This window comes from Drosophila subpulchrella, chromosome 3L, assembly GCF_014743375.2.
Source record: "Drosophila subpulchrella strain 33 F10 #4 breed RU33 chromosome 3L, RU_Dsub_v1.1 Primary Assembly, whole genome shotgun sequence".
Lineage (NCBI taxonomy): Eukaryota > Metazoa > Arthropoda > Insecta > Diptera > Drosophilidae > Drosophila > Drosophila subpulchrella.
In genome coordinates, this window is record NC_050612.1 from 488,435 (window position 1) to 505,480 (window position 17,046).

The window sequence follows — 17,046 nt, forward strand, 5'->3', positions numbered from 1 at the left end:
TCCAACAGAACAAACAATCTTAATTTGTCAAAAAGTAAAACATGCCTATGCGGAAAATCATTTTTTTAAATGTGCTGTACGTTCTTGGAATAAACTAATACATCCATTAAAAACAATTAAATCTGCCACGCAATTCAAAGAGAAATTACACACACATCTTAAAAGCAGTATATAATTAAAAACAAAACTTAGTCCTTAAGAATTCAATGTTTCAAATGTCATCTAGCTTTTATGTCTTGTATTAGAACTATATAGTTCCGAAATTGTTATTATGTTCATGAAGTAAATTAAATTGTGACTAGCGCACTAGTTTATAAGTATTTTTGTACTTGTAGGAAGAGATAAAACCAAAATAAATAAAATAAAAAAACGTTATTTTTCAAGCGAAAAATAAAACTCACAGAATTATTCATTATTTCTATAGCATAAATAATGTCTGGTATAGTTTAAGAAGGCTTATTTACTGTTAGTGGTTTAAATTGGAGTCTCGAAGAAGGTTTGTTGTTTGTTTGTTAAGATGAAGAAACCCAAAATTGCTATTACCCTCTACCCATGGTCAAAAATCCTGAGAAACAGCCGCAGCAACGATTAAAACCAGTTTAAGATGTTTAAATAATTCAGTTTATCCTTTTAATGTATAAAATGTTTAATATAAATATACAAATATAGGGCAGGCTGCTTCACGAGCACTCCTCTTGACTTTTTCGGACGCAACGAGCAACTTTGCGTTTAAAGTCGGTATAAGATTCTCGCCATTCTTTAGCGGCATCTACGTTTGCTGGAGACTCATCATTGGGATCAGCTAGCATTGATATTACAGATATCAAAATAGTCTCCACTGTGTGCACCGGTAACCAGCGTTCTGATGCTTTTTCATAGCCCCATTTATCGTCTCCAGGTTCGTGTAAAATAGAAATACAAACATCTCCATTTTTTTCGATATTTGGGTGCCAAATTTCTGTTACAAACTTCATTCGAGGAGGTCTCAAAGGGTATTCTTTGGGAAAGTACAGATGTGCTTTGAAAAAACCTCCTTCACTGCGGGTAAAAGAAAATATTGTAATAATTAATAACAGTTTATATAAAGAGAAAAATAAAACGCTTAAACTACCTTAAATCTTTTTTATTATAAGAATTATTATCTACAAGACTGCAAAATTAAATTCGCTAATAAAATACGGTTGCTCTTGGTTAGACGTGTTTTAATAATTATATTATTATTTACATTATATTATATATATTATTACTTTAATAATAATATTATATTTTATATTTTTGTATTTTGGTTTTCAATTATAAGAAAACAGGACCATTACCAAAAATTGATTGTTTGTATAGTTTGCGTTTTAGTAAGAAAAATATGGCTCAAATTCACGTTTCTAAACATTTTCAAAAAATTATAAAAAAATATAAGTGAAATGATTTTTGTAAAATTCTTTTTGCAGTTACTATTATTTTTGTTTGAAGAAACTTTTTGCATCAAAAAATTTAAGTTTTCAAGTTGAGGAAAAAAGTTTTAAAATCAGATTTACACAAATTCGGTCTTTTCAATAAATACTGAATGGGTTAAGAAACGTATCACTCAAACGGCATTTAAATTACCTTTCCATTGATGCCAAAAGTTTACAAGAAATAAGTTCAAATTATGAGTATATTTAACTTTTGTTTTGTCAAAATACTTATGCCGACCAGTGTATATACAGTGGCGTGCAAGTCTGAGTACATGTTTGCAACTATTGACTTTGGGCCCGCATAAAAAAGTTATTAGTAAAGTAAATAAAGCCAAATTTTTTGTGTTTATTCTTTGAATATTTATTAACAAATTCTTATAAAAAACACAACAAAATAAACTAATTGGTCTCATTAAGAAATAAAAAACCAAATAAACTCACATAGTTTTCACAAAAGTTGCACAGCTGATTCAATTGAAAGCTTAATTACAGAATTTTACCGATTGTTTTTAAAAAGCTACTGTTTTGAAGTGCTTTATGAAAGATTTTAAACTAAAAACGTACGAAATCTCACGTGTTTTTGCTCTTTTGTATTAAACATAAATAAATGAAGAAATTGTCAAGAGACGTTGAAGATTCAGTAGTAAACCTAACTGAAAATGGATGTATGGACACGAATAATATGAAAAAAGCCAATCAGCAGTCATTCGTGTGCAAAAAAGGCGCAACGCGGTACCCAAGGTACAAAGAAGTGGTGCACATCGAATTTTGACTGATGCAGATGCAAGGCTTATGATGCAAAAAATTAATAATGAGAAAAATTGTAAACCAAAGGATGCATCCGCAGCCATAGGGAAGCCCGTCAGCCAGTGGACAGCGTGTCGAGCACTTAGGCGCATTGGATACGCCTCAGAAGTGAAAAAGAAGAATCCGGCCTTGTCCGATAAAAATATAAAAGCGCGATTAAAAATTGGCGAGGGCGCATAAAAATTTGAAACTGGACGACTCGAAAAGAGTTATATGGTCGATGATTCTAAATTCAATCGATACCAGTCGGATGGTAAACAATATCGTTGGAAGAAGCCTGAAGAGTCGTTGCAGAAACGTCACGTACAAGAAACTGTGAAACATGAGGAGGAAATGTCATGGTCTGGAGCTGTTTTACTTGGTGGAGCGTTGGCCCAGTTAAGAAAATAGATGGAATTATGAAGAAGGAGGACTATCTAGATATTTTGCAGACCCATCTTTGCGATTTTGTTGACAAATGTGCATATAAGGAGAGTGACATCACATTCCAACAAGATGGCGATCCAAAACACACGTCCAAAATCGTCAAAGAATGGATCGCAAACAAAATTTCAAGTTAATGGAGTGGCCAGCACAGAGTCCTGATCTCATTCCTATCGAAAATTTGTGGTCGATAGTGAAAAGGCGATTGGGACTCTACGAATCGGTACCAGCAAACCAGCACGAGTTGTGGCAACGATTCCATCAAGAATGGAGACCTATTCCAAAAGAAATCATACAAAATTTGGTAGAAAGTATGCCAGATCGAATAAATAGCGTAATTAAAAATAAGGGTCTTTGGACCAAGTATTAAAAAATAAGCGTTTTATAATGTTTTTTATTTCTAAATGAGACCAATTAGTCTATTTTGTTATATTTTGTATAAGAGTTTGGTAATACAAATTCAAAGAATAAACACAACAAATTTGGCTTCATTTACTTTATTAATAACTTTTTTCTGCGGGCCCAAAGTCAATAGTTGCACAGATGTACTCAGACTTGCAAAACGGTCCCTTCTACCTGCTACATACTTTTCGATGAATCTAGAATACCCTTTTATTCTGTGGATATAAAAGACATTTTGAAATCTCCCATCATTTAGTGGCTAAATTAAAAATTACATTTCTAATTTCACCAAGAGCGAATGCTAGTCGAGTGTCGCGAAGGGAGTGAGAGGTAGATAGAGATGCAAGTAGCAGTGATTATTCCCTAGATCGCACACCAGTCCACTGTATCCACTCGCATCGAACAAATACAAGAATGTTAAACTTATACCCCCTTCCCATAGAGTCCAACCGATCGAAACTGTTGGGATTTTTGACAATTGTGAAACTACGATTCCCACAGGGCACATCCACCATCTACCATCCGATAACAGCTGATCTGGCTAATCTAACCAAATCTGTTGCTTCTGCGTCTTCCATTTTCAAATGTTCCCTGTCATTATTGTTTACGTTTTCGTTGTGAATGTTTAAATTTCCACTGTCAAGAAGAAAAAGTGGCACCGAAAAAACATCGCCAAACTATCACATAAAAGAGTCCGCCAAATTTGGATGGGGAACTAACTGGGATATTTTCGGAACGGTAGATGGTGGATGGATCTCTGTGGAAAAACGCTATTAAGTGAAGTCAGTTCTTAATCCAACGCAATAAAAAAAAAGATTGATTTTGTTTAAGTAAAAATAATAATTAATCTTTGAATTTATTTTTCGTTTGTGCCAGACATTTTTTTATTTTCCGTTTATTTTCTTATATCCAACGAACAACAAATACATATTAGTAAGTGGGCATAGCTGACATGGTTGTGCGGTACGGCCGCAAAGCAATGCTTCGCACAACGGCGACAGCTTTTGTGTGCACTTCTCTCCTCTCTCTCACCGCTTCCCTGAGCTTTTGCATCACGGACGCTTCTGACTGGTATGAGAGCATGTGTCCAGCCCCCTGTCATGCCACTGAGACATCGATCGCTCTCTTGCGGGCTGTCGCGCCTAGCGCCTCTACTCCCTCTCTTATAAGCTCGTTTAGTGGAACTAAGCTAGCAATGACCAGCGTCGCTTCCTCAGAAATCGTCCGGAAAGCACTGGTGGCGCATAACCTGTGCGTGCGAGCGAGCGAAGCCACTCATGTACGAGGGCGTCATGGCTGCTTCAGCCCACACCGGGGCGGCATATAATACCTGCAACGTAACGACGCTCGCTATGAGTTTCCTCCGATATTGCTTCGGCCCCCCGTGTTCAGTAGGATCCGAGCGAGCGATTTTGCGGTCGCTGCAGTCTTGTTGTTGCTGTATGACAACCGGGTATCGAATATGACCCCTATATATTTTACGGCTCTCTGGGATACTATGTTGACAGGCGCCGACCATCAGGTTTGCTGTCTCGACAAGATGCCGGCTGCTTACGGGGACTGCATCCGTTTTTGTGGACTCCACCTTTCTCACTCCACTTGGGCTATCGCCTTGGCCACGGTTGTGATAGCGACGTCATCAACGAATCCAGTCACTTGGATGTTGGCTGGCATGGGCAGCCTGCGCACTCCGTCGTACATCGTGTTCCACAACAAGGGGCCCTGGACCGATCCTTGTGGCACCCCAGCAGTAACTTGGTACTCTCTGGGACCGTCGCTCGTGTCGTCAACAGCACTCTATCGCTAAGGTAACTGTCGACGATCTTGATAAGATATTCCGGTATTTGTTGCCGCCTCAGGGCCTGCATAATCCTCGTCCAGTTTGCCGTGTTGAAGGCATTCCTAATGTCAAGCGTGACAGGTAGGCAGTATTTCTACGTACCACCTTTCCAGCGCTTTCCGCTTTTGGCTTCCGCTGCGATACCTGTGACTGTTTGAACCGCGTCTAAAGTGGACTTTTCTTCCGAAAGCCGAACTGGTTAGGGGAGAGGCCGCCAGCAGCTTCGATAGCCACATTAAGCCGCTTGGAAATTAGCTTTTCAAACACCATGCCTACTATGTCGAGCTGACAAAACGGTCTGTAGGAAGAAGCTTCCCTGGTTTGTTTAGAAGCAAAAGCTTTTTTGGTTTTTCACCTAAGGGAAAATGTTCCCTAGCGCAGACTGGCGTTGCCTGTCTGGTTTTACCGTGCTTAACTCTCTGTGTTACAAAAACTATTTAAATCGTTGTAAAGTTAAATTCTCGCAGAATCTAAGAAAGCTTTATAATTTTGTTAAGACTAAGCGCAAATCTAACAATTATCCTTTATCTTTGTTATCTGTTGATAATATTACCGCAACAACTGATCAGGCAATAGCCGAACTTTTTTCCAAGTTTTTTCAAACGACATATTCTAATTTATCTCATTCTTCACAGCCTTATTCTTACACTGTATCCAGGTCGAATTTAATATTTTGTTCCACCTTATATGAAAGATCTTTGCTTGTTGATCCTTAACGTGTCAAGTCCGTATATTCACCTGGTCCTGAATGAATTCCTGGCTGCGTGCTTAGATACTTCGCGGAGGCCTTATGCAAGCCCCTTCTCAAATTATTTACCTTATCTTTAGAATCTTCACAATTTCCCAATATGTGGAAGCAATCATTTGAAATTCCTCTCCACAAGAAGGGTAGCAAAGTGGAAGCATGTAGTTATAGAGGAATCTCTAAATTGTCAGCGATCCCAAAGCTCTTTAAAAATATAAATACTGCCCACTTGCAGCACCTCTGTACGTCAGTTATATCAGTTTATGAAACGTAGATCAACAACAACTTACCTTTTGGAAATTACATCATTTGTAATAAAGGGATTTAAAAAAGATCTTCAAACAGACACCATTTACACTGACTTTAGTAAAGCATTCCCTGTTGATCCATTAAAATGGATCTTAGGTTATCTTAATTGCAGAACACAAAGAGTACTTTTTAAAAATTCTCCCTATTGTATACTCCACCTTAACTCCGGTGTCCCGCAAGGGATCGACCTGGGGCCGCTAAGTTGATAGCCTCGACTTGGTTAGCCAGCTAAACTTTTCCGCTCCATGCAGATTAACAAGCAATTATATTCCCCTAATTTTAAATCATTGTAGATCTAACTATGACTTGCATGAACCTTTCAGAGTATTATGTTATGCCCAACATTAGATCCTCCTTTTTTTCCTCGAACTATAACTTTATTTTTATACGCGTCTATCACACGTCAGCGGCCCTCGGTCGGTTAGGCGGGAAGTGTGGCCGTGGGATACCGCGCAAAAAAAAAAAAAGTTCCGCAAACGTGCCGGCTGAAACGGCAGCATTGTTGGGCACTGCATCCTGCCCCGTAGGTAGCTTTCTTGATCTGCAGTCTGCGTCCAGCTTCAGCAACCTCGGCCTCCGTTACTTTGCTGATCCCCCATGTAGGACCCCTTTTATAGCGTGTTTACTCCTTGGTGCTATCCGTTGAAAACAAAGTGCGAACAATCTCATTTAGGGATTCAGGGTCCGTAGGAGAGCGGTTGCCTGCACTTACCCGTTTTACTACGAGTCTGAAAGCCCCGCCCCCAAGGGTCCTGTTCTGCTGCGTCGCATAACTTCCGGACTCATTTGCGTTTTCTGTCCTGGATAGCGTGCTTTATGGACCTCCTGGCTTGTTTAAAGGAAGGAGATTGCGTCTGCCTCCGTGTCGAGGTGCATGTCCGCAATTAACGTCTCCTGGCGGTAGCCCTTGGCTACTCTGTTCGGGATTCATGGTCTGTGTGCCTAACGTACAGACGATTGCCTCGTGGTCGCTGGCCGTGAAGAAGTCTCCGATTCTCCAGTGCCAGATATGCTAATAATAGCTGTGTGCGGCAAAAACGTTCAGCTGAGTGACGTACTTTCCGAATGTGTTAAATATCTGGCTGAACTGTGTGATCGCTGGATATGTTCTTGCTGCCGTCGACCAGCGACAGCTCCTTTAGTTTTACGACGAGAATCGTGAGCATGATAGGGGCAGTTTTGGCACTTTTCTGCAACCTGCCCTTGGTAAAAACAATGCTTGAGGCCAGGAGGTCTTGGAATTTGATACATGTGACATTCTTATGGAAAACGTCAAACTGATGTTTGTACCTGTTCCAGAAAAGGAGTGATAAGTAAAAGAGTAATAATTCTGGCTGCGCGAATTCGAAGCCAGTCGCCGCATGTTGGCGAAGATCTAAGATGGTTTTAAGCCAGACGAATTTCCACACTGAAGAAGTCGGAGAAGTTGTGGTCCGTTTATTCGTCTGTCCGACTGTCCTCCTTTTCGACGATCCGTCTGTCCCTGTGAACGCTATAATCTCGAAAACTATAAAGGCTTGAGTTGAGATTTCAGATTAAGATTCTTTAACTTCGTACGCAGCGCAAGTATGTTACGCGAATATTCCAGGCCCACTCTAACTCCCACAAACCGCCCGAAACGGTGGCTACAGTTTTTAACCGAATGTGTTGGTCTCATCAATACCTATCAATTGACCTTAAAAATATTTGCCCCGCCCTCACTAAAGCCCACAAACGCCCATAACGCTTAAATGACTAATCAATTATGTATATAAGATGTACGAAAACAATTGTTTTAAAAAATGCCCCAAAACACTACTCTACAAGAATAAGTTATACCAAATTATTGTCCATATTAATCTGTTACAGCCCTGAAAATTTCTTTTGTGTCTTCTTAAAACTAGCAGTTAAAACTTTAACAATTTTTCCAGTTTGTTTTCTTCAAGAATCAAAAAGTATAACAAAAAAGCTTAAGTTGTATTTGTCTTGCTGACGGAAGCCGGTAGCTCCGAGGGAAGGCGACTTTCCCTGGGGTAGTCGTACACGGAAGTCTTCTGCCACCAGGTACAGCCACCATATCCAACAGTCCTTGAGGAGGACACAAATCGCAGCTCGAAAGAATCTTGTGTCGGACCAGCGCCGCCATTGTCATCAAAGAACGTGGAGAGGATCAATAATAAGGACGACATCTGACATACTGTGATGTTTGTAGCCGCACTACTCATGATCCTTATGCTCCTGAAAATTGTTTAGCTGTAGGAGCCATCCGTTCAAAAGCGTAGTGACCCATAACATACTTCGGAGAAAGTAGTGATGCAATATAAATGTGTTAATAGAGTCAATCAAAGCTAAAGTGAAATTCGATAGTCTCCGCTAACAAAATAATTGTCAATTAAATTAATTCCATATGCATTAGCCTATTATTACTCATCCACGGCGGACGCCGATATATATTACCTAATAAATTTCTAATGTGAAAAAGAATTCGAAACTATGGTGTGCTAGAACTCTAACAAGAACAAGGATCGTATTGCGCGGCCCGCGACGATCCATTGGCACACGAATGTGTGATGGGGAGGGATGTGTGATGGCCAAAACACAGCCCGATCGTATTGCGATCAAGCGACAGCTAAGCTTGTGGGGCAGTGTGGACTGACGACTGACGAACCTTATGGATTTTTCCAGGCACTTTAAAATATTTATTCTCGTTATGTTGGAGAGGAGAGAGGCTTACCAAGATCCCACGACCCGAATACGACGTAGCTTATGCCGGCAAATGGTGCCGGAACATCAGACGCCTCTCCCTCGGCCCAAATCCCGTTGATTTCTAACACCTTTTCATATTTTAAGGGTAGTTTACCTTTGAAAACAGAAAGACCACCCTAAATTTAAGAAAATTCACCCTAGATTTAGGAAAAATCGCCCTATTTTTAAAAAATTTTGCCTTATTTTGTTACCCGATCGCCATTGACCCAGTTTTAGGGCGATTTTCCTTGTTTTTAGGCGGCTCAAAAAAGCAGTGTTACATAAGTAATCCGAAAAAACCGTACGCTTGAGTCGCAGCTATCAAGCCGCATGCTATCTGAGTCCGATTCTAATAAGCGCAAAAAGATCGCGGTTCATAGGTAGACCACGGTTTTCGTCAGCGAAACTTCTTCTGGCAATACGGCGTCCACAGCACAGCAGTCCATCTCAGTTGCCACAAAATTCGGTACTGAGGTCGAAAAAAAAAATCGGTCAAAATGTGAAGGTCTCCTTAGATGCACGGAAAATACGATGTTCCCACGCCACATTTTGACGTAACGCCGGGAGTAACGACTAAAACTGGCAGTGCAGACAATAATGCTGTAGTACCAAAAACCTGTCATCTGCGTGGTACCTGTGTACCGGAGCGGAAACAAGCATTCGTTTTACGGCTGAATCCTGAACTTTCATCTCTGGACATTACGGCCAACACGGATATTCAGGATAATTCAGGTTGATAAAATAAAGATCGAACAATTTCAATCTCCATATGCTGAGGAAGTATCATAATTTAAGATCGGTATTGCTTTGCCATTTTTTTGCTATTTTTTTAAGGGCGAGCAAGGCACACATAAATCAGCACTAATGGTAAAAATTGGCAAAACCGATAGGCACTTCTGTGATTTTTTAAGGTATTTAAAAAACCCTTGATAACACAGGAACACAAAATTAAACTTTGTGAAATTCTCACGCACAATTTTTGAAGATATTTGGGTTTTCCTGAGTAAAAGTACCATAAAAACTATTTTCCATCACCTACAGGTTCCGCGGTATACCTAAGAACCAAAGTTTGCTGACATTTTGAATTATATGGCCCTCATAGTTGGACATATCTTAAATATTTAATGCTTAGAACGATATGTATCTAAAAAGTACATTGTAAAAGCTAATGACGTGAATCTTCCCAAATCGTATTATGCCCATTACTCATAGACTAAAAGGGTAGTATATATTTTTTGATCAGGACCACTAGACGAGTGTAACTATCTAGGCCCATCTATCCGACCATCCACGTGAACATTGTTAGGATTTCGCGTGCACATTCTAGACCTTCTTGCGCAGCGCAAGTTTATTTTAGCAGGCTGTCACTCCCACTCTAACGCCATTATTAATATTTTTTAAGTGTTTTTTTATTTGATTATCAATACTATCTTCATGTCAAAAATTATTTAAGTCTGACCCCCATTAAAATGTTAAAGGCAAATAATAATCAATATTACCGCGCCACATATATAATAATAGTAATTGACATTATGTGGCGCGGTTGCGGGGTATGCAATATTGGGAGCAGTCGCTTTGCTGTTGCCGATCTCTATCTACCTCGCATGTATCTGATAGTAATGTTTTCTGGGGTTTTAGACAAGATTTTATGTATTAACTGTAATTTGTTTTCAGCGTACTTTCGACTAATTTCTATGCATTCTTAAAGCCCACGAAACTAGCTTGGAGCAGACAAGATAAATGGTTGATGAAGTATTGCATTTAAGTAATTTTGATGTTTATAGGATATTCATTTGTAAAATTTAACTTTACCCCTATTTATTCTTATTCATTTGGGGTGAACAGTTTACACGTTTGTGGAAGACTCTCACGCGCTTGTAAACGTAATATGAAATTTTATTTAAGTGTTCTTAAAATTTGTTCTCTAAAAGTTTGGAAATAATAATTTTATTCAAACCTCACAAAATATAGGATAAGTGCATAAGTTGGTGCCAGATTGTAAGTGCAAACTACAATTGAAATTTTTTAAAGAAAGCCTATTTATATTTTAATTTGTTCGACATTCCACTCTGAACGGGCAAAAAATTTACATCGGCCAGGTTCTTAAAAATCGTACGGTTTCTCGTTGAACAAGATGATAAGGGTGAAAAAGCTAAAAATTTGGGTTTTTGACGTATTCTATTTTTATACCCGTTACTCGTAGAGTAAAAAGGTATACAAGATTCGTCGAAAAGTACGTAACACGTAGAAGGAAGCGTTTCCGAACCCTAGAAAGTTGGGATTAGGTATGGGGATTATTACGCAGCGCAAGTTTATTTCAGCAATGTGCCGCTCCCACAGTTTGGTGCTGGATAATTTAACTGAAATCTATTGGGCTCGTCAGTACCTGTCGATTGACATAAAAAAACCTCCACGCCAACTCTAACGCCCACAAACCTCCCAAGAAGAAAAGCAATGACGTCAGAGCAAGACAATTTCAATGTATTTATGCATGTGTATGTGTAAGTAGTTGCAGCCCGAACAGCGCGGCAAAGCAACTTGTCTTTTTTGTCTTCCCCTCTATCTCTCCGATAAACTCAATACCAATTTAAATTATCTAATTCTGATTATGTTAATGTAAACTTTAAATTCAGAAGGTGCCATATCCGGTAAGTATGGGGGTTGAGTCATGATTTCCCAATTTATATCCTTCAGTTTGACCTGGATCCGTTTGCAAGTGGGGCCTGCGTCGTCATTATAGAAAATAACTCCTTTGCTATTGGTCAAAATCTGACGCTTTTTCTGGGTTACGTTTTTTAACTCGACCAATTGCTGTCAATGTTTGGCACCAGCTCAAAATAGATCACGCCTCGGATATTCATATCCATATTCACCAAATACACAGCAGTCCCTTCATCGGATGCAATCCAACTTTCGACACCGGTTCCGCCCCTTTGTTTACCTGTTTGTATGTGATCAGTCGACGTAAAAAAGCATCGTTTTTTATCCGTCATGCTGTCATAGGGTCCCCTTTGTTTTTTTCACTCATCAAGAATGATCGCAAAATGATTGATTAAGTGGGGACCAACCAAGGACCACCCAGTCGTAAGTTCGGGAAAGTATTAACCAAAAAAAATAGTTCTATGTCGAATGCATACTAGGTGCAGTACGTTGCGGTGCCTTTTAGATGTGCTGAAATATAATGCATCCAGGTTTATTTACCTGTAATATCCTTAATGGCTTTTAAGGTTTTTATGCATATTTTATATTCGTTTAGATGGCGAGGACTTGATTTTTAACTTTGACAGTTTGTGCGTAATAACCAAAACCATTATTTAGAGGTTTAACTAAATGCCAATGACTTATGCTAACATAACCCTTGATCCTCACAATTATAAAATACAATCGCAAATTCAATGTTAATGCATCTAAAATTCATTTAAGTCTCCTGTACACTTTGTAAAAAAAAATATTTTTCGGGGACCAAACACGGTCTGTTTGGTTTCAAAATCAGATCAGAACAAAAAAAGTTGACAAATTAAGGAAAGGATGACACATTTTTTGTGTTGTGTGAGTCAGTTTTACTGCAAGCTGGAATCCTTTGCGCACCGCCTAAACTTTAAAATAAATTTTTTTTTGCATCTATTTGATGGTTGATGATGATTATCAGATGGTAAGCTCATATGACCTTAAAATGTCCACCATATTGAACATATATACGAAAAACAATTGTACATACATACAGTGTAACTGTGTATATATTATATATTATATGCACATGCAGCTGATAAACGCAGCTGTTTCATTTGCAAAGCGCATACGTCTGCATCAATAAGTTTTCTTTGCAAACTTGAAAAGGCCAAAAGTGAAAATCTAGTCAACATAACTCAAAGTTTTAAAATGAATCCAAATCTGTGTGGCTTGTATTATGTGTTTGTGAATGTCCCCTGTAGAAAAAACTCGTGTTGTCCTTTTATTAGAGCCAAAATGTAAGTAGCCTTGATAATGCATATTTTTGATAAAGTCTCATCTTGTAAAAGGAATTTAAAGTGAGTCCAGAAGAGTCCATCCACAAGATGTATTGTATGTTGTACAGTATTAAATTCTTGTTTGAATGAATATTATTACAACTATCACTTTTTACGATTTTCCGAGAAATTTTAATTTTTAGGACATAACCTTAAATTGGCTAACGAAGAGTTGTTTGGCAAGTGGTTCGAAGCAACTGGAAAAGTTGCAAAGGAGAATGCAGTATTAAATTCTATGAAAGCTGGACTATCAGAAGTGGAGTTTAAACAGCACAGCGACATTGTAGACCAAGCAAGTAAACAATTTTGCTACCGCTTGACGCAAATGTGGAAGAGCTCTTAGGCTAATTTAAGTCAGTTGCGCAGGAAGCATGCCATTTGGCTAGATTCCAAAACTGTTATGAATTTACCGGTAACCAAGAAGCCAGTAGGTCGGCCAAGTCTGCCTTATAATGCAAAGGGTAGCAGATCTCGCAGAAGGCGCGCTGCAGAACTAGCAAAATCACATTATGTAAGTTTGCTTATTTATGCAGCAAGCTTGGCTGCAAGAAAAAGAAAGCAAGCTGATCTTGCAAGTATTCTCAAGCTGCTTTCAATATGCCCCGAAAAGGCGCCAAGCAATTATGGCACCAATCAAAAAGCCAGAGACTTTGTCCTCTAACGAGGCATAAGCTCTTCTGCTGGACCAAAATCTTACAAAAGAACAATAGTTTGCTATCCGAAACCAATAAAAAAAAAACAAAAACAACGTGATGTATATCCATTGTAGCTGACCAAAAAAAAATGTGCCGACCTGATTCTTTTTCTGTTAGTAATAACAAAGCTGAAGTACCACTGCAGTTTTATAGTCCACACAGCAAGACGGCTCTTTGATTTGCAAGTTGACGTCGTCGAGAAGATTATGGAAGATCAAGGTACTGACAACACGGCGCTCGAGGTTGAAAGACCCTTTAATGTATTAGATTTAGAACATCAAAACAACGTTGAGTTGGAAAACGAAGAGCAGGACTTTTTTTAATAGAAGTGTAAGGAAAATGTATTTTTTATTACTATTTATTTATTTACTAATTGTGTTTTACTACAGGGCTGCAAGATGAATGCGCTGTACATTACTTTCTTCCTTAAAACCACTATTTTTAAATAAATAAACATACAGTAATATGTTACTGTTGCAAAAACGTTTGTTACTTTGTACTTGTGCCACGCCCTCTACTTTTCTATTCCTAATAGATATTAGCTAACTTAACCCGATGCAAGAAACAGAAGCCAAATATCTTGTTCCGTTCTTGAGTTATTAATTTGGCCAGAAAAAGTGGTCAAATTTCCCATAGTGGAACGGGTGCTGGAATGCAGTCATTTCCATGGGCAGTAAACTTAATAAATATACACAGAGATCAAAATAAAAAATACATTATATTAGTTACCTATTGTGTAAGATAGTAGATGTGTGTAGATAATAGCTATCAATCCGATTAAGTTAAAGACCAGATAAACTTGCAGTAAAAGAAAATTGGTTGGTCTCGACTCCTTGAAATTGTTTATCTTAACAGAAAATAATGACAGGGTGCTGTTAATTGAGCTACAGAGCGCAACATTTGTTTAGTTATTGCTTTTTTATATCGAGGCAAAAATAGTAGAGTTTGCTCTCACATTATTGACTGAGAATACCAAATTTAATTAGCAGGTCCGGGAAAAGTAAGCCGGCACTCGGCACTTAACCTAAACCCTAGAAAACGCCTAAAGATTAGATGATATTTTGAATACTTCAAATTGGTTAACTCTTTTTTATTTTTTTTAAATAGATAAATCGCAACAACATTTAACGAAATTCAAAAACGTATTCGAATTAGGTATAAATGGATCAGTAAAGGTAACGTAAACATATAATTATTGGGTTTGAGTCCCAGCTTACATATAAAAAATAATTTAATGGTAATAACATACTATAGCGTATCTGGTGGTCCAATTATTAAGACTTCCCAACGAAAAATATCATTTTCATCAATTAAACCAGCTGAAAATCCTTCCACTGGGTTTTTGTTCAGTTCTGAAACGATAAAAATACAACAAACTTGTTATAATTATACATGTTGTTACAGACGAGTAAAACATTGAATTCAGTTGAAAAGCAAGGAAGAACGCTTAGTCGAGTACATCGACTATCAGATACCCGTTACTCAGCTAAAGGGACAAAAGGGAAATGGAGATATGCAAGCAGCAAAGCGAGACTGAAATGCGCCACCTACCCCTGATCACAATATATGGTTATGTGGGCGGTAGACAGACTTAAGCGTTTTGGGCGTTAGAGTGGGCGTGGCAAACTTTTTTTTGGATCAATCGATAAGTATTGACGATATTAATACATTTCAGTTAAAATTTTTTATCTAGCATGAAAATTGTGGGCGCCACAGGTTTTGGCGGTTTGTGGGCGTTAGAGTGGGCGTGGCGCGGTGCTGAAACAAACTTGCGCTGCGTAAGAAGCTCATAAATCTGCATGCCGAATCTCAATAGCCTAGCTCTTTTAGTTTCCGAGATCTCAGCGTTCATCCGGACTCGGCTAGTGATCCTGATCTGCCTGTTACATACTTTCCGACGAATCTAGTATACCCTTGTACTCTACGAGTAACGGGTATAACAAGAGAGACGCAGTAGTCACTTGCTTCGATTATCATATACCCGTTACTCAGCTAACCATATTAACCTACTATCTGTTGTCCGATTTATTGAACTTTTGGGCGCTACCAACTTTTGCGAATTAATGGCGTTGGAGTGGGCGTGACACTCGGCTAAGCAAACACTGGATTCATAGGCACTCTTAATGACGAAATGAAGCTCTTTAGCTTTAACGCTAGTCGAGTGCCTCGTATTCAAAATAAATACACTTTTTACAATTACATTTTACACTTTTATCTTATATCTACTGTTTATGACATCATTGACAATGTTCTTGCTAGATACGGACGTATAATTCACTACTTATTAACTAATGGTCCGATTTCAAAAATGTTGTCGGTAGGTATTAAATACAATTTATTTTAAATTTTGTTCTTAGAAATGGTTGGCGCCACTGTTTTGGGCTGTTTCTGCGCGTTAGAGTGGGCGTGGCACTCCAATGAAATGCTCCTGCACTGCGCAAGACTCTAGAATCTGCATTCCCAATCCCAATCCCAACTTTCCAAATTTTATAATTTCCGAGACACCAGCGTTCATACGGCCGATTTTGAGCTAGTAACTTTGTATGCCAATCGATAGGTATTGAAGAGAGCAGCACATATCAGATTATATTTATACCCCTTACTCGTAAAGTAAAAGGGTATACTAGATTCGTCGAAAAGTATGTAACAGGTAGAAGGAAGCGAAAAATTGGAGAAAGAGCGTTTGAAGAACGAGAGCTGGGAGAGTGAGAGAGTGGAGACTTCGTGGCAGAGCGAGGGTGCCGCGTGCAAAGGGAAATAACGGAACGCACCGCACTTTGGACTCTGCCGTGAACTTTGAAGCAGGAGATGAAGTGGCACCTGTCATCGGCGGAACGGCGCGTCAGTGTGCCACATGGCATAGGGTCATAATTCCGCCGAGTAAATTTGGTCCGCGAACTTATGTCGTTTTTTTTCTGGCTAAATTATGTCGCTGCTAAACGTAATAAGATCGCGCGAAATTATGTCGTTTAAAAATTAATTGTGGCGAACTTATGTCGTTTTATAATGACATATGTAAGTCCGCCGTGGAAAAAACGACATATGTCGCTACTAAACCACCTAAGATCGTGCGATATAATTTCGTTTCAAAATTATATTATATTATATTATATTATATTATATTATATTATATTATATTATATTATATTATATTATATTATATTATATTATATTATATTATATTATATTATATTATATTATATTATATTATATTATATTATATTATATTATATTATATTATATTATATTATATTATATTATATTATATTATATTATATTATATTATATTATATTATATTATATTATATTATATTATATTATATTATATTATATTATATTATATTATATTATATTATATTATATTATATTATATTATATTATATTATATTATATTATATTATATTATATTATATTATATTATATTATATTATATTATATTATATTATATTATATTATATTATATTATATTATATTATATTATATTATATTATATTATATTATATTATATTATATTATATTATATTATATTATATTATATTATATTATATTATATTATATTATATTATATTATATTATATTATATTATATTATATTATATTATATTATATTATATTATATTATATTATATTATATTATATTATAT

General features: G+C 37.5%; 1 protein-coding gene across 1 annotated transcript in view; it reads right to left on the reverse strand.

Moving 5' to 3' along the window:
- Nucleotides 1-604: 604 nt before the first annotated feature.
- LOC119554381 (ubiquitin-conjugating enzyme E2 G1) overlaps nucleotides 605-17,046 on the reverse strand; it is a 29,468-nt gene continuing 13,026 nt past the window's right edge. The window contains exons 2-3 of the mRNA XM_037865262.1: nucleotides 14,653-14,755; nucleotides 605-1,038 (exon numbers count right to left, since the gene is read on the reverse strand). Coding sequence (XP_037721190.1) covers nucleotides 681-1,038; nucleotides 14,653-14,755 — 461 coding nt within the window. The 3' untranslated portion in view covers nucleotides 605-680. The remainder of the gene's footprint in view (nucleotides 1,039-14,652; nucleotides 14,756-17,046) is intronic.